Source organism: Sciurus vulgaris (genome assembly GCF_902686455.1).
Source record: "Sciurus vulgaris genome assembly, chromosome: 14".
In the NCBI taxonomy this organism is placed as follows: domain Eukaryota; kingdom Metazoa; phylum Chordata; class Mammalia; order Rodentia; family Sciuridae; genus Sciurus; species Sciurus vulgaris.
Genome location: NC_136475.1, coordinates 75903486 through 75922208, shown reverse-complemented (window position 1 = coordinate 75922208; position 18723 = coordinate 75903486). Strand labels below are relative to the sequence as shown.

General features: G+C 49.1%; 1 protein-coding gene across 1 annotated transcript in view; it reads right to left on the bottom strand.

The window, feature by feature from the left end:
- The window catches only part of ALK (ALK receptor tyrosine kinase), a 663114-nt gene that overhangs the window by 66508 nt on the left and 577883 nt on the right, over positions 1-18723 (bottom strand). Inside the window, exons 10-11 of the mRNA XM_079109946.1 lie at positions 9304-9398; positions 9004-9132 (exon numbers count right to left, since the gene is read on the bottom strand). Coding sequence (XP_078966072.1) covers positions 9004-9132; positions 9304-9398 — 224 coding nt within the window. The remainder of the gene's footprint in view (positions 1-9003; positions 9133-9303; positions 9399-18723) is intronic.

Here is an 18723-nt window from a genome sequence, read left to right as displayed (position 1 = left end):
AGCAGGTGCTTCTCAAATATATAAGTGTCTGTGGAATGTTGAACAATCAGGTTTGAGCTGGAGTCTAGAAAATTTTTGTTTTTGTTTTTGTTTTTGGTACTGGTTATTGAACCCAGGCCCTCAAGCATGCTCGGCAATTGTCTTACCATTGAGCTAAATCCCAGTCCTTTTTAGAAAATTTTATTTGAGACCGGGTCTCACTAAATTGCCCAGGTTGGCCTTGAACTTGCGATCCTGCTTTAGCCTCCCCAGTTGCTGGAATTACCTGTGAGAATCCCCAGGGGGCTCTCAGGTTTCCTGGTGCTTGGGGGATCTCTGGACAGCTCTGAGATGGTCTACATCTCCTGATGTCCACCTCCTGCCTAATCCCCTGCCTTTTTAAAAAAGATTTTTTAATTTGTTCTAATTTGTTGTACATGGCATTAGAATGCATTTACCTTTGAGCTTGGGTGAGATGTGTGAGTTGCCTTAACCAACGGAATATGCAAAGGTGATGGGATGTTATTTTTGTGACTTCAAGATTGTAACTTCTGTCTTGCTAGTAGGCTTTCTCTCCCTCCCTCCCTCCCCTCTACTCCTCTAGCTCCAATAAGGCAAGCTGCTCTGGCCAGGAGAAACTAAGGGTGGCCGCTAGACAGTTAGGAACTGCCAACAACCACGTGGGCTTGAGAGGGGATCCTCCCCCAGTGGGTGAGCCCCAGCCCTGGCTAACACCTTGAACTAGAACACCTGACTGTGTTGTGCCTGGCTTCCTAACCCATAAGAATCAGGTTAACAGATGTGTTGTAAGCCCCTCTGTCTATGGTAGATTGTTTCAAGGCAATAGGTAACTGTCGGCTCATCCAAAGTCCCTGTCCCAAAGCCAGTCCTTTCTTTGGCTTCCTCATCTTTTTAAAGCATCCAGCAGGGAGGGTACTTATTGGCTGGGTCAAATTCTACCTGGGCTTTCTCTTCTCCTTGACTTGGTGACAGTTAAGGCAGTTTCACCTCTTCTTCTCCTCTTGGGAGGGGAGAGCAGGAAAGACCCCCTTTCATAGTCAAGGGTTAGCATTTTAGCCTTTGTCCTCCTGGATCCTCTGTCCAGCTCAGGCCTGGATGAATTTAAAAACTGACACTCCTCTGTCAAGGCCCCTGAAGCTTCGCTGCAGCAAGCAGGGAGCGGACGGGCTCTGAGGGGATGCGGCCTTGCTTTACGGGCAGAAGCAGCGAGTGTGGGAGAAGACTGATGAGTAAAAGTCCTCTTCCTAAACACCAAGTGCTTAGTGCGCTTGCGCTGATGAAGGGGCCCTTTGTGTGCTGCTGGTCTCTGAGCTAAATGGTCTTAATCAAGTCGTGCTGAGCCTGGAGCTCCTGGATCATTTGTTGTCTCCCACTTATGTAACCTGTCACTGAAACAAATGGGAAAGAACAATGGGTTTTCTCAGGCCAGGCGAGAGATAGGGAGGCAATGGCTCCTGTCTGCTGCTCAGGGGAGCTACGGCCCGCCGTGGCGTTGAGGTGTCTTGCTGGCAGCTTTGCCCTAGACCCACCACCACAGAGTGTTAGGCTGGAGTCTTGAGGCATTCCGGAGTCCTGAGCTGATTGGAGGGTTCTGAAGTGACAGTGTTGAGGCCTTGCTTTCTCGCAGGACACTGGGTTTCTTTTCGGAAATAATTGGTTCAGAATAATTTGTCATGCTCCATCCAGGGCAGGATAAAGTCGGAGCTGTGGCGTGGGGGCACTTGTTCTAATTCTGGATGGGATCAAAATCAGACGCTGAAAAAGAGACCAGAGTCTCTCTTGTGCCGGGAGAACCGTGGCTTCATCGGAGCTCATGTGGACACAGCTCTGGGTGGTCCATTTGCCAAGAGCGGTGCTTGTCTTGGTCAGAGTCGCAGGCCCCACGGTTCCCAGCACAGGCTCGTTAGATTGAACTGTCGTCTATCCAGATTCTTTTTCTAGGACTGGGATTCGGGGAGAGCAGTGATGTTGTGTGTTCTAACCTTGAACCGAGTCTCCTGAGTGGGAAGAGATGCAGCCCACGTGGAAGCCCACATGAGTGGCTCCCGTGTGTTGCTGAGAGTGGGTGGGTGACACTTGGTATTGCTCCTAGGCAGGAAGGCTTCAGAGTTGCAGCCTTGACTTTGAACCCTGGCTCTGCAGTGGATTGTTAGGGGGGTCCCCTACCTTGTGACCCTCTGTTTCATCTATTCTAAAATGGGGACAATAACCATGCCTTGTAAAGTTCACTCTGTTAGCCACCTCTCCGGGCCCTTGACATATATTGATTTATGTGACCTCCTGTCAAACCCATGCGATGTAAGTGTGAATAATAGACACACGAGGTGTTGCCATGAGGAAGCCAAGGTGCAGGATGGAGGAGGGAGGTGCGTCACGTGATGGCCTGGGTGGGCTTTAGACCTGGGCACCTGCGCCCTTAAACCCGTGCCACATTGCTTCCTCACAGTGGGGTCTACCCTCAGGGCTCTGCGAGAAACACACGAGAGGGATCCCCAGTGTGCGTAGGAACAGTCAGTCCCTCTGTGTACAAATGGAACCTGGTGGCCGACAAATGGTGGCACATACACCAGGAAGCTCTGCTGTTGGCGAGTGCTCTGCCTTCAACCCTGTCTTCAGTTCCACTGTGCCACTGTCAGCAGGTCCCTGGGAAGTGCTTTCTCTCCCTTGGCCACCAAGCAGACTCTGGTCCTTGGAGTTGGCCACCTCTTGGGGATGCGGACTGGCTCTCCCATATGCAGGACCTCTTCCACTGGGAGGGACGCTTCACATTAGTATCGGGGATCACCAAGTCCCCTAAATCTCTCTAACCAGAGCAGAGCACAGTCACCCTAGCTCCTGGGGGTGGCGAGATACACCCGGATGAAGAGTGACATTCTAAGGGGGCAGGTGCCATATCTGCCACAGTGACTGGGAGTCTAAGCCTCGTTAAGACTGGCGACTCCGGTGTCACCTTCCTATGCTGCTATAAATAGGCGATGAGCTAAAATCAGCAAAATAAAAGAACACACAGCACATGGGTAGACAGCAGGGGGTTGAGCAGGGGCGTGACCAGTGCCCTAATAGTTTCCAAGGGTTGAATCTAGGGTTTTCTGAGGCCAGGCGCGAGATAGGGAGGCAATGGCTCCTGTCTGCTGCTCGGGGAGCTACGGCCCGCCACGGCGTTGAGGCGTCTTGCCGGCAGCTTTGCCCTCCTTAAAGAGTTGCTCCCCTCAGTTGAATGGGTGCTAACAGAAGTGCCCCCAGGTGCACCCAGGAAGGCTGGGGTGCACGGAGGAATGCCAGTTAGGGGCAGTTATCAGCTTTCTTGCAGGAGTGGAGGTTCTGCCTGCCTTGAATGTCAGTGAAAATGCTGATGTGCTCTGTTTAAGCAAAAACTCATATGAGAAGCAGAGTTTTTCAGAATGAAGAGATCTCTCGCTGGTTATTTATCACATCTTTGCCCTTCTAGATATTATTATTGGCCTAGAAAACTTTACTTTTTGCATGACTTTTAAGAAACATGCTCTTTAGACTTTTACATAACAGTGCAAATTACTTAACCTCTCTGGACCTCAGTCTCCTCATCTGTAAAAGGGGACCAATATTATGGCACCAACAAATAAGATAACTCTGCTCCCAGCAATAATCACGGGACAGCAGTTACCATTGCTGTGTGATGAGAGAATGACATAACATCAGGCCTTTGCTCTCCGACAGAAACTTAAAAGATGCTGTGTGGCTCTGAGCCCACCCTCCCACCTCCCAAGGCCCAGGCTGCTCCTCTGCAGCGAGGAGTTTGGGCTGCTAAACTTTGTTGCTAACCAGAGTTTCCTGAAGTGTTAGTTAAAATGGGAATCCTGACCTCCCACTCTCCGGCATTCCACAGAGCTGGGGGGGCCCAGAAATCTGCATTTTTGATAAATAGCAATTGCAGATGCCACTCAGCCTGGGGACCCAGGAGCAGATGAGGCGAGGATGGGCTTGGGGAATCCCCGGCCTGCACCCAGTTCCCTGATGGCCGACTAGCTCACTGCTGTTCTGGAAAGGCCCGGACTATGCCCATAACTGGGCGATCCTGGGACGCTGTTGATGACAGGAGTTAAACTTGAGTGGCTCCCTGGGTCCCCGCCCTAACTTGTCCCCTGACTACTCACATCTTGGACTTCCTGCTTCCCAAACTGGCATATAGTGAAGAGTGAAGACTGAAAGAAAGCATCTTAGCTTCCTCTCCACCGCCATCCTGGCATGCGGTGTCTGTGATGCCAACAAGTGATGAGGTGACAGGACATTTTAGACCTGGATTTGAACACATTACTTAGGAGCAGATGAACAGAGGGAAGGGGCCTTCACTACAGGGGCATGTCACTGAAGTGAACTTGGTCAGGCAGGCAGGGTCTGTGTGTAGAAGGCTTTGAGGGAAACAAAGATCACTGAGTAGGAAGATGGGTTCTGGGGAGGGGGTGGCCCATGAAGCCTGCCTTCCAATAATGCCGTCATCCCCAGAAGGGCGTGCTTGGAACATAATGGCTCCAGCTACAAATTCTATTAACTCTAATAGTTGTTCTGTGGTGAATGGATAATGCATTTAGCAGAAATAGACCCAATCAATTTATATGAAACACATAAAACTTTCTCATCGGAATTGGCATCTGTTCTTGAATCTCAGGAGCATGTGTGGAAATGGACAGTCTGTCACCCCGACTCCTGGGCACATTAGCTGGGCCACAGGTTAATTGGAGAGATGGGCTAAATAAAGCTATGGCTTCCTTATGCCAAATCCTGTCAGCCCTCAGCATCGTGGGGCTGGGAATGGGAAGGGACTTGGAGTCTACTTCAGACCTTAACTTTGTGAAAACAGAAGCTTATCTGCCCTTGTCTGTGTTCCCATCAGCCCTTCTCACACGGGCTGCTAATCTGCTACAGGCAGGCTCACTGACGTGGCCAGGAGGCCCCGAGAGGCGGAGCAGTCCCAGGGACACAGCTGGCTAGTGCAAAGCAGCCGCGCCCATCGCAGAGCTTCTGACTCCTGGTCCACTCCTCTTTATGGGATTCTACAGATTTCTCATTGCTTTTCCCCCTCCCCTTGGGAAGAGATACACACTATACTCAGAAAACGGTGAAGCAAACTGTCACCAGACGACTTGGAGGCAAGGATGTGGTTCCAATGCCAGGATTCCACAGTCGGAGCTGTGGCGTTGGGTCTCATGTTCACTGCGCTGATGCCCTTTGGCTCTTCCTATGCAGCCTCTGAGCCCCAAGGAGAGACGGAGGTGCATTGGCCCCTGGGGGCTGCCTGGCCTCACCTGGGCTTTTCAGGGAGGGAGGAGGCAGGGCATGCTTACACCCCCTCACCTCGAACTTTGCCTCTTACACCAGAGATGGAGACAGACAGAGACAGAGGTGGAGACAGGGAGAGAGGGCGAGGTGGTGGTGGGAGGGGAGGGGAGGGGAGGGGAGGGGAGGGAGTGGCAGCTCTGCAGCGTGATTGCATTATCCCAACCATTTGGTTAGCGTAATTGCATGTGCAAAGCTGACAAATGTAATTTCCCTGGACTTAATACTTGCCCCATTTTCTCCTTTCAGCTTCTTCATCTGATTAGCTAAAGTGACTCAGAGGCTTCCGAGAACCCCTCGTGAAGCACCTGGACAGCCTTTTCCCCTGACTGGCTGCTCCGGCGGCTCAGTCTGCCCCGCTGGGCTGGAGGCGAGGGAACTTCTAGACAAGAGAGTCAGGCTGAATGGCTTGAGGCATGTGAGACATATTTAGGGAAATTTGGAAGCTCTGTGAGTTAACTGTTTCCAAAAAGCCTGATCTGGCCTTCGTGTTTTTAGGGGTTGCTCTAACGCCTACCTTGAGGACAGCAGAAATGCCACCAGCCACCCCTGTTCCAGCTCAGCAGAAAATGACAGCCCTGAACTTTAGAAAGAAAATCTTATTATCTTGTCTCCTCGATTCTTTGTTAAAGCCTTGGGAGCTGATTCGTTTACTGATCAGGCAGGGGCTCTTATTGGGGACTCCCTACTTCTTTTCCATTTTGGTTTTTATCTCTGATTGGAGATGTTCGTACCTAGCAGTGGTTTAGTGGGTGAGAGGATGTGGACTTTGGGTTTCCATCCTGACCCCATACCCTATCAGCCAAGGGACTCTTAATTCCTCTTTGGCCATTTTCTTCTTCCCTATGAAGGTAACACAGCAACTATCTCAGGCCAATGTGAGGACAAGTTGATGGACACAGCCACCTGGCCCAGGATCAGGGCCACTCAGTGATTGTTCCTTTTCTTTTTCCCTCCCAGGCCCTGTCCCTCTGTCCTCCTGCAGGGCTCCCTGCCAGGTAGAAGCTCTGAGCTAGGTTACACTTGGCCCATCCTGCAGGTTCACAGGCTGCTCTCCCAGGCCAGAAGTTCCAGAATGGTCCAGAATAGCCCAGAATGGCCCAGAATGGCGAGTCTGGTCAGCCTCATCCCTGTGTAGCCATGCACAGTGCTGGGCATAGGGGAGGTGCCAAGGGCACATTTTTGTTGGGTGATTATTACTGAAGGGGTGCATCCCTGACCTTGGTCTTCAGGAATCCTCCAGGACCCCTCGTTGGCCCTCTTTGTTGGAGGCAAGTGACTCTAGTTCAGTTGTTTGTCTACCCACCTTTTTTTTTCTTCTAGACTGAGAGCTCTGAGTTCCTTGCCTGGGTCACATTCTGCTCAGCATCTCTGAGCCGAGATCTGGCCACAGAGCAAGTGAGCAAGGAGTGCAGGTAGGTGCATGGAGGAAAGCCAGGGGAGGCTAGGGCTAGGTTGACCAATCCCCCTGACCATGAGGCTGAGTTCAGGGATTCAGTGAACCTTCCCTGGAAAATCCTCCTCCAAACAGAGATACCTCACCTCCACACATTTGCAGGAATCTATAGCAAGATGAAAGTAGGGTGTTAAGTCATGATGGAAGAGATGCCCCTGCTGATGGAACACCCAAGCGGCTTCTCCATGTGGCACTGACTCCTGGGAAAGCGTGGCTCATTCTTAGGTGTCCTAGAGCCTTCTCAAGGAGTCCCAGGTGGCTGGTGAGGCTGCCCAGGGATGTATTTGGCTCAACATCGTCTTCCATCCAGAACTGGACAGAACACCGTCAGGAGTCACTGCCTGCATCTTGCCCTGAGGTCGGCTGAAGACTGGGGGTTGGACATACTTGGCAGGCAAGTACACTTGCCTTTCAGTGGAAGTCACTCCTGCCCCTCCGACTCCGCTCACTTCTAATTCTATCTGGAGGTGGTGGGGAGTCTTCCCCGCTTTTGAGCCATCCTGCGATTTCATTAGCCTGAGTGGCCATTGGGCAGGCACTTATTGATTAGCCTTTTAGGGACAGTGGGCATTATGTGGCAATAAACTCAGACTCAGGCAGGGTGAACAGCTGTGTCCTAAGTGCTGGCTGCAGGGCTGCTGGCTGCTGACATCTGAGAACCCAGCTCCAGCCTTCAGGCACCCACCAGTCAATCAATAGATGTTTCTGGAGCCCTGCTATGTAATCAGGGCTGGTGGTTAGGCCAGAGCGGGGCTTTGCTGCCATGTTTTCTTAGCACACTGAAAAGGGAAATTTGGTCTTTTCCCTAAATTTATAAAGTTACAAATTTGCAAATTTCCTGATTTTATCACAAGGGGGTAGTAGTTGGCCAAAGACTTACAAGTAAATGTAGGGGAATCATTGGGGTTGGGAGGCAGGAGGGGATGCTGGATGGGGAAGGTTGCAGGCCACTTCCCTCAGGTTAGACGTTTCCATGGACCACAAGGGCATGTGGAGAAATAGAGAGGACTGGCCATCTGCAGGCCGGATTCCCCACTGTGTGGAAGAATGGAAAGATCTGAAAGTTCTAGTGGAAGGTAAAAGATGGCAGGAAAGGTGAGAAATAACAGGAAAAGCAACTGACTCTTCCCCCTGGGGTTGGTGGTTGGATTGGATCGGGCAGGAAATAGGGATGAGTGAGGGTCAGCCTTAAGGTAGCTTTTGCGGGGGGCAGAAAGGAAAGAATTTCTTCAAAGATAAAACAAAACTAGCATTAGTGAATAAGTGAGAATCAGTAAATTTAGTGGCAAAACTATAGCCTCTACCTTATTTTTTAATCCTTTGCCCAGTACAAGAACTTTGCATCATAGGTAGAAATTAGAGATTTATCATGTCTGTTGTCATTTTGATAAACTCTTATGTTTCACAGGAAAAAGAGAAAAAGAGTGTAGGTGGACTGCGTGTCCTACAGCAGCTTCAGTAGGTTACTGGTGTCTGAAGAAGCCTCACACGCCCAGACCCTGAGGCCCCCTGGGAGAACCCTGTCACTTGCTGGGATAAGGTCTCCTTGACTTCAGCTTCTGTGGGGTTAGGCTTCCAGCCTCTGATCTTATAACCACCAGGAGCATTCACTGGGTTTGGAGACTGGTTCTGAGAGATGTCCTCTGGATAGGAAGAGTGACTGAGGAGTTGCACCTATGGTTAATGGCAGGCTGAAGAGGCCTGTGCTTGAAGCAACAAGAACCCCCATGACAAGTCCTCTAGCCTGGGGGACACTGATCAGAAGAGCTTTGTCAGGGATCCAGCTCTGGGGAGGCCTCTGGGGCTTTGCTATGGTGGAGTGGCCCATTCTTCTGTGACAGCCTTGGCCTTGAGCTCAAACCCCTTTTTGAAGAGAGGAAATCTGGTGGTCAGATTTGCTTTCTTCAGTAGATGGGGGTAGTTTCAAGGAACTGAGTTGAGGAAAGAGTACCAGTTTGGTTCTCTCGTATGTGTGCGGCCTGGGCTTCCCCAGGCATGGAGGAAACTTGCTCCTTCCACACAACTTCTTGTGGCTTCCATTGCTCAGGCAATATAAGACCCACACGGTTTCCTCTTAGGGCCCCCTAGCCAAAAAGCGGTTGATGTTCCTCCTAAAGGTTGGCCGTTTTATTCTTTGACCTTTGCTTCCCCGACCCCAAAACATAGCACATACCTTTCTTCTGCCTTTTGCAACAAAAATTTATATTCCTTAAATTTGTGAGCTGAATCCTTACCTGTAGGGTCAAAGGTGGGAGGCTGTTCAGATATATTTTTCAAGGTTTTCTGGTCCTTGTTCGGGTTTCTCTCAAACAGATTTCTCGATTTGGGTTCTGCGTTCTGTGGTATCTTGTCCTCCCCGCTGACTGTAATAGAGAAGACCCCATGGGATGAGTTACATGAGGCTCAATTTCAGGGAGAGACATGAGTTCACAGAGGGAAGTGGGGAGAGATGATTGGGTTTAGGTTAAGGGCGGGTAGTGCGGCCATGGGTCATTGGGGTTGGGGAGACAGAGGGGTGGGCAGGGTGAACTCACTGGTGAGATAGCAGTCCAGGCTGATGGAGATATTGTCAAAAGCCACGGTGGCCCGGGACCCTTGTCCCCACCATGCAACCATCTGCAGCCAGAACCTGTAGTGTCAAAAGGAACATGAATGAGGAGCAATCTGGGTGGGGCATGCCCTAGGATTGTGTCCAGCATTTGTGAGCTGGTCACCCAGCAGAACTTTAGTTGAGCTACTTCTCCAGCACAGAGCATGATCCTTTCAGAAGGATTGCTGATGGCTCGCACCCAGTTCTTAGAATCAATCTGGAGTCCAGGGACTGGGCCCAGGACTCCCTGATAACCTGAAGAGATCTCTCTTGCTTTTTGGGTGTGCAGGCGGGTTGGCGAGGTTGGGTTCAGCTCATTCCCACTCACGGGGCTGGCTGAAGTCATTATTAAAAGATTAAAATGCTCTGTATCGACTGTTAAAGAACACTTGTCCTGAGTGCCCCTGAAGCTCCTTTCCTGGTGCCCCTGGGTTTCCCCACTAACCAGCAAATAAAGGGTTAATCTCTGGTGCACTGTGGTCTCAAGTGTCCTGGGTCTGGCCTGCCTCAGTTGCAGTTCCCAACTGGTTGTTAAGTATGAAGCTATTTGGCTATTGCCCCTTGGGAGTGTTTGTGGCTGACCAGAGTGGGTCATAAAGTGTTAATAATGACTCCTTGAGATAATGTTTCTTTCCAGCATTTTCCCAGCCTTGGAGGGCCAGGTCCTCAGACTGCAGCCAGAGAAGACTTTAGAGTGAGATAAACAGAAAAATACCTTTGGTTCATTTATTTCCTGGGAAATCACCCTCCTGGAAGGCAATCAGCCAACCAGCTCTTTCCTGCTATAAAGTGAAGTTTTTCTGAGCACCCTAAAACCCTTTCCCGCTCTTCAGGAAGTTGATCCAGAATTACCTGTAGAATAGCGTGCAGTCTATGGCATGAATGTTAAAATATAAAGAGAGGGAAGCCATGCCTGCCAGTTGGTGATTGGCATGTAGCCATACACTGGGATACTACTCTGCAGTAAAAAAGAATGGGCCGGGAGACATGCTATCGAATGGATGGATCTCGAAAACATTATGCTAAATTAAAGGAGCCAGAATAAGTTAAAGACCTCATAATGAACAATTCCATGTACAGGAAGCATCTAGAATAGGCAAATCTATAAAGACAAAAGCAGATTAGTGGTTGCCTGGGGCTGGGAGTGGGAATGATACTGACTACAAACTAGCATGAGGGTGCTTTTTGGGGTGATGGAAATGCCGAAAAGCTGGATTGTCATGCTCTGTACCTAATTCTATAAGTTTGCTAAGAGTCATTGACTTATACACTAAAAATGGGTGAATATTGTGGTGAGGAAATTTTAGCTTGATAAAGTTGTTAGGAAAAGGGGGAAGGGGGGAGAAAGAGAGAGAGGGAGAGAGAGAGAGAGAGAGAGAGAGAGAGAGAGAGAGAGAGAGAGGGAAACCCAGGTAGCATGGGGTGGCAGGAGTGGAAAACCAGGCAGGGCAGGGGTGGAGCAAGCAGGGTAGGGAGGGGTGCAGGAACGAGCAGAGACAGCTGTTCATGGAGGGAAGAAAGGCACACAGGGAGAAACAGGAGGGGAGAGGAGGCTTGCCGCCAGGGAGTGAAGCCAGAGCCAGAAGTAAACTGCCGTAGGGTGGGAAGCCCCATTACGACCATGAGCTGATGCCCTCGGGTCACCCTCTGGAAGGGGCAGATGCTGGCTGGGTTATTTTGGTTAGAGAGCAGTCAGGGCCTCCCATGGAGGAGAGCCTTAAAATTAAAAGTAAACTCTTAACTAAATAGTGCATTTCTGTTTGATTATTCCTAACAGAACTACTCCATCAATCTTCCTGTGCCTTTACTTATTTTGTGAAATCTGGTCACAATCCTCTTTGTCCGATAGTCCAAATTAGAGGACCCAAGTCTGCTTTGAATCCAAAGAAGAAATGCCTGAATCTATTGTATTCCTGGTCCCCTGGGGCCATGTGCCCCACGGTGGGGTCTATATGCCCCCCCCCCCCAATGGGACAGGCCATCAGGGAGGCCTGGTGGTTGGCTGGGTGTGGAAGGAGGAGTGCCCAGCGGAGAAGCCCACAACCAGTCCTGGGACACCTGAGGATGCTGGGTGAGTGGGCATGAGAGGGTGGACAGCACAGGAACCTGGTGCTGGTAAGCTTGGAGGGCTTCGCAGGGGAAGTGGATTTAAGTTGGCTTAAGGCAGAAAAGGATTCCAAGGTGTGGGTGCCATGAGGATAGAGCATGGTGGGGAGAAGGTATTGCTGCGGAGGACTTGTCAGTAGACAGGGCCTGTCCCACTTGGTGTGAGGGGTGTGGGAGGAGATGAGGATGGTGGGGTGCTTGGAGGCCAGGCTGAAGAGTTTCTACTGTCCTTTCATAAAAAAAAATGGGTGATGGTGGGGGTCGTTGCAAGTTTTCAACAGGACAGTCTCAAAGGCAAAGAGACCTTTTAGGATAACTGTAGCGGGGTCACCTTGGCAGGATGAGGACAAATGAAAGGTACAGAGACAAGATGGGGCAACCACAAAGTGAGAGGCACTTCTGCCTGACACACCTGCATGGAGTTTCTCCTCGAGCCTTGGCAAGGGCACAGCCATGATGTCCCCAGGTCTCTACAGAGAGCACAGTCTATGGATAATTTCCTGGCTTGTGCCTGTGTCACCTTGCACAAAGGTGGGAAACTTATCTGGGAACCGAGGGCTCTGATATTGCTGCCTTGTTCTCTTTAAAGCAGATGCAAACTCTAGGGCACTTAGAGTTCCTGAGAGAGGATGAGTAGAAGGAATCATGCTCCTAGGTGGAAGCGTCAGGAAGGCACCTCTGCCTGATGCGCCTGCACTGCGGTGGGCAAGGGCCCTGCAGCAGCCCACCATTCCCATTTCCACCCAGGTTGTCATCTCCTAATCTGTCATCCACAGATGGAGGGGCCAGGCTAGGGACTGATTTCAGTGCAAGCACCTGCCAGGGGATTGGGGTGTCTGAGCAAGTATGTGATGTGTGCATGCCTGTGCAGTGGGAGGAGGGAGAAAATCCTGGCTGTCCCCTCCTGGGCCTTTCTGGGAAGCTGCATGTCTCCCCTCCCATCTCTGCTCTCCCTGCTCCTCTCTCTGCCTGCATTCTTTATTACTCAGAGAAGAGATCTGAAAAGTTCCCTAACAGCCACTGGGCCTCTTAGCGTGGATGGTATGGTGCAAGCTGGGGCTGGGATGGTTTCTCAATGGTAGAGTCTCTAAAGTGTTCTGCAAGGCAACGGCAGTGACAGTCACTATTTAAGAGAGATTGGCTGACACTGGGGATTGCACATATTTGGAGTCAGGAGTTCTCACCACAATTTGAGAAGACTCCATCAGATGACAACATGAAAACCATGATGCTGCCTCTGTCCAGCCAGGGGCCACACTGCCCACCCTTCCCCATGGGGCCAGGTTCCACAGGCTCAGGGTCAGGTGGGACAAAGGCAGAGTGAAGGTGAGACGAAGGTGGGCCATGTATGGCAGGAGGGAAGAGGATAGGGTGAAGTGGAGGCTGTCTGGGAATGGGGTCTGAGTGGCAGGTGATGGGACAGAGAAGGGACAGCAGGACCAGTCTAGGAGTTCCTTTTCTGTGACTGGCCAAGAGACCAGGTGGGTCAGGCCCTCCCAGATTTAGGCTTTTCTATTTTGAATGGTACCTGGTTTGCGCGTTTTCTCCTGAAACTTAGGTGGTGAAGAGGGAGCTCCTAGATCTGCTTACTCTCTCCCTGCTGGAGATGGGCCAGTCTTCCTTAAGATTCTCAGAATCTTTCTGGTTCAACTGCTCTTTGCTGTTGAGTTTCCCAAAAGGAACAAACATCTAGTCATTCTCCAGAGTCAGCTGTGGCCTCAGGTCACAGTAGTTTCATAGGTGGGACTGAGGGAAACAGCTGGGGCCGAGGGAAAATTCTAACATGCTCCTAGTGAACCACTCTGGGAACCAAGGAAAGCAAGGTGCTTGCCAAATCTGCAGGGTCCAGATGGTTCTAAGAATGTACATGACTCCCCTGATCCAGAGCTTTTGCTCTGGTGGGGAAGGAAGCAGAGTCCCATGACTAGAAGGGACTTCCCCTTCCTCTGGGGAGCAACCTGGTCAAGGAGGAGGCAGAGCGAGTTCCTGCAAGTGTTCTTCCTGCTTGCTCACTGATCTGTGCTAAGAATGTGGGCAGGTGAGCCTCCTCTTTCCTTAGAAATGGAGATTTCGCTCCTTGCCCCTTCATAGTTCAGACCTGTTCAGCTCTTTCTGTTTCTCCAAAGTAGATACTTCTGATTGCATGGGTTGTTGTTGCTTTTCCCTTTTCTTCTTGCCAGAGGGATTTGGAGCTTGTTGCTAAAACAGACTTGGCTAGAGATCTTGGTTGGAGCCTGGCTTTGCATAAACAATGCATCCACTCTGACTCATTCAGCTTTACAGAGAGGCCTGTTGAAAACTGGCCCAGGGGGATTCTGGGAGGTAGCCATTTGGGCAGTGGGCCAGGTTTTGAGGGGCAGCTTTGGAATTGGGTGCCTCACAGACTCATCAAGCAGGTCTTTGCCTAGGAAATGTGGATGCTGCTCACGCACAGTTCGGAAAGACACCATCTCATTCAGGCAACAGACTGTTAATGGATAGTGAATATAAGGCCTTACTTGCCACCCATTCAGCTTTAGGGATTGACAAACCTAATTAAGTTCACTTAATGATTTTAAGTAGCTGACAGAAAGGTGCATGTCTGAATGCGGACGGAAGGTACAGCAATGCTTTGGAGAGGGCAGGAAAGAATGTCTGGACAGGGTTAAAAGCATGCAATGGATGTGCGCAGGGTCTCAAATTCCTCCATTGGCCACTTAGTGGCCTTGGAAGGAGGGAGTGTTCTGCATCCCTTTTCGCAGCTGGGGCTCATCTGGGATCTGGCTGCTTAGGATAGAACTGGCAGATACTGCTGAGAAAAACCACTTTCTCCAATTTCTCACTGTGCTGTTGATTTGCTTGGCTAAAATCTTCTAAAATGGACTGTCACAAGGCTCAGGGCGCAGTATGCATTTCTATTAGAATAATGTATGTGATGAAAAAGCCCTGCCACCCTCATCTTATTATCTGCATAATTGGCTTCAGTTATTGGCTCAAGAGGAGGGGCTGAAGGACAGCCCTGAATTCCTGGGACCAGTCTTGCTTAGGTTCAATGTGGCCAAAGCAGAACAAGTGGGTCCTGACTCTATGAGTCTTTGGGTCCTGCCTAGTAAAGTGGGCCAGGTCATGTTACAGGCAGACTCAGGAGTTGGGAACATTCCCCATCCTACTCTGTCCCTCTCAAAGAAGTAATTTACTACTTCCTGACTTGGTTTCCCCTCTGGGTATAACACCAAGAATAGTGAGGAAAAGTCAATACATAGACCTTCCAGGGCTGCCAAGGGCCATGGAGATATTTCACAATGAGTCTGTTTTCATAAGGGAAGTCCTTCTGGAAATAAGAAAGAAAATGAATTTTCAGTTAGGCTAAGCAGGCATGGAGAATCACCCAGACGCATCCACATTCTCGGCTGAGGCTTCAAAGCATTAGCTCTCTTGGCTCACTTTTGCAGGCTGACTCCAAATGGTCCCAGTTCCTTCACGTGCCCTGACATGTCATCAATTGGAAAAACCTCCACAAGGAAGGTCCAGACTGCAGAGTAGGTGAAAGCCCATTTCTAGCAAGTGCCCCCTGTGGCCTTTCATTCTCTCAATCTGTGCCATGTCAATGCACTCTCGTGGGAGCCCCAAACTTTAAGGGGGCAAGGCAAGAAGAAAAGAGGGCTTGCTTTCTGGAGACCTAGCCAGCAGTGCAGGTGCCTATGAACAAAAATATCTGACCTACAGGCTGGACTGTGCCAAGTCCCTGGGGTGTGAGCAGATAGAAGGAGAGGGAGGGAGATTGCAGGGAGAAGAAAGAGGAAGAAGAAAGCAGGGGCAGGGAATGGAGAGATATAGAGGAAGCATCAATTGACCTGGCAGGTTACATACATGTTGTGACATAGCAGAGGCAAGATGAGATCTCAGGCCTCTCCCTTACCAGGCCATTTTCTGCCATCCTTTGCAGAACTTGTTTAATATCATCTAGTCTCATATACAGTCTACACTGTTAGTGAAGAAAAAGAAGCTACTTGGGACAACCAGGGCTGTGGAGGACTGTCTAGACCTAGAAATCTCTGCATCCATTCTTCTTAGAGACTGGGCTGTCTAATTCTCATTTCTCAGGGTACACAGACCTTTCCTACACTTGCTTCCTCTATGCCTCTGTCTCTGTGTTGTCTTGTGGCTTGGAGGGCTGACATGGTACCAGGGATGGTGTCCCTAACAGGGCGAAGGCCTACAAAAATGGTGGTGGCTAGATTTCTTCTCCTTTGACAAAAACATCTTTTTGAATAGACTTCTTTTTTAGTCTTCTGCTTGGTGGGTGAGGAGAGAGGAGAGAGAATACTGGGCTGAATGCTTGGTGGACCTGTGTGACCTGGGCAAGTCACTGTATGGGTGCCATCTTGGTTTTAAAAAACCTGTGTAACATAGTATTTCCACAGGGGAAGACTTGATTCAGCATGGGATTCTACTTCATTGTTCCCATTTCATATTGTTTTTATTAGAAACCTCTGCTTCCTCAGGCAGTGTTACAAATTACATATATTCTTCTTTTTCTTGGAGCAAAGATTATTTGAACCCCTGTCAGGAGTGAGAGACCCTTGTGGTTGAAGGTAGGAGCATAGGGATACGTAAGTCATGGACCTTGCCTGCAAGGATTTCCATCAGACATACAACTCACACCATGCACTTACTGGGGGAATTCTGAAATTCCTTTTAGTCCTTTTAGTTCTACTCCCTACAAGATTAGAATCTCCACAAAGTTCTATGCAATGTTTTCCACAATGAATCTGGGTAGTGAGAGAGAAGAAGTCAAGAAGGACTTTGAAGTACAGAATATCTAAGAGACTGGCAGAGCTATGGACAAAAGTGTCACTTGGGAGTGTGTATGCTGGTTGGGGCCATGCTGAAGGTGTGGGTGAGATGCCAATCAGGCAGATTGAAATCTTGGTATAGGACTCAGGTGGAAATGAAGATGTGTGAATCATCTATATGGAAGTGAGAGTGGGAGTTGAGTCGACGAAGCTCTGGGGGACAGCACATGTAGAATTGAATTCTGCTTTGCTTCAAATATCAGAAGATCAATTATACCCTAAATTCCAGACTTCATGCCTAGTGGGAGACAGGGCTGAGAACACAGAGCTACATTTTTCAGAGGCATTTAGAATTATGAAAAACATATGCATCTGTTGATTTGTAACCAAGCTGTGGACATTACCAGGAAAATTTTGAGCAGATCTGAACACCCGTTATTCTAAAGGGGTTCACTTAGTGCCATTTTGAATGACTGCCTCTTAAACCAGGCTCGTGGGTCTGATCTGTCTCACTGCTTTGCACTCTTGATTGTGGAAACTTAGCAATCAAAAGCAACAGCTTGTCCCAAACGCCACAGTAAATCAGTGTTAGAAATAGGATTTAAAGCTCAGAATTGCTAATCTACTCCTTGCTCCAATGATCTGGGATATTTTCTGAGAAAGAAACAGGGCCAGATCCTTCTAGAGTTATGAATGCTTGATTTGTACATATCAATGCCTGGTTGCACATTGCATGCTGAGCCACTGGCCACATCTCTTCCCTTCTTCTCAGACAGCTGAACCAAAGCTGTCCTGAACCAATGGAGCTACCTGGAAGGCAACAGATTGAGGGGCTTCTTCTCTGACTTCTTCTTCTGAGCTTCTTTTGAGCACCACTTTGAGGATCCAATTCTTTCACATTTAGTCTCTTATAAGTCTCCAAGTGGCCTCTAGGCTTTAGTTACCCCACTCTCCAGTCCATCTCTGGGTTTAATGGCTCTCCATTAGCCATAGTCCAAAGTCCAACACACCCAATACCCATCCATTATCCTCCAAGGAGACCACCTGGGATTCTCTGATGCAATCCAGTTGACTGTTCTTGAATTTACAGAAAACATTCCTGTCTCTAAGCCTCTGCTTGCCCTGATGACCTTTCTGGAATTCCCTTGTCCCTTTCCCCTTTCCCTAACACCTGGATTTTTCTTGAGGACTGGCTTATTAGTTCATTCCCACGTGAGGATTCTCTGGACTGCTCTGGTGTTGGGAGGTCACTGCACCATCTGAACACCAGCCATGCTCTGTAGGACCCTGCACAGTGCTGGTGTGCGGCTGTTTGCCTCTTAATGGATGTGCCTGTGCTCTCAGCAGCCTTCAGGTTCAGTGACATAGCAGGAGGCTGGTTACACACCCATTTCTATCCTCATGCTTAATGGGGGGCTTTGTATATTTTTGCCAAGAATGTGACAGCCTATGACACTTCTCCACATACTTCTTGATTCCCTGTCTTGCCCTCAAGAGACTTGTCATTTCATGCCAGTGACTTCCAAATGTGGTTGCATATCAAACCAAATGTGATCTACTGAATCAGAATCTCTGTGTGTGGGACCCAGATCTCTGGTGGTAGGGGGAGGAAGAGAGTTTTCCAGATGACCATAATGTTCAGTCAAGTTTGTGAACCATTGCCCTATGCTGTTTTGCTAGTTTTAAGATTCTTCAAAAGTACTTTTTTCCTGTTTAGTTTTTGTTTTTAGAAAAGAAAAATTCAGTGAGAAAAATTCTGGGGTGATTTCTGCCAGAAAATAAGATTTTTGCCGCATCATAAAATTTTGGGAATGAAACATTCATACCTCAGAATAGATCCTGGAATTGATTTCAGCCTTGAATTATGAGGCTTTGTGGAGAAGAAGCTTGATCAATGCTCAGAGTTGCTAAATGAGGAAGCAGTATTCTCAAGTAATACTGATAGATGCCCACAGATGGGAGCTGTATTCCTTGGCTTATTCCATGACACAACATCTCATTTTTTTTTTTTTTTTAAACTAACCCACTTCTCTGGGCACACGGATAGACTACATTCCCCAGCAGCCTTTGCAGTATGTGCGGCCATGTGCTTGAGTTCTAACCAACGGAAAGTGAACAGAAGTGATGACTTATCAAAATCTTCCTATGCCAGACACCCATGTTCTTTTCCACTGGTTGACTGAATGCAAAGGAGTCCAAGGCTGGAGAATGCACAGGGTAGAAGGAGCTTGGGGCCCTGAATGACTAGGTGGAAGGTCACTCATCAACCAGCACACTCATTTTTTATTTTTTAAGAGCAAGAAATGTATTTCATTTATTTATAGTTCTGAGGATTGGACATTTCCTGTAATGTCAGATAGTGTTACCCCAACTAATAGTGCATGTAGAGCAAGCCTAAGTATTCAGGCGTTCTCACCTGGCATGGATGGGATGATGACTAAACTTCTTGTGGGGCTGTGGTGATGGGTACACTTCACCCTTGG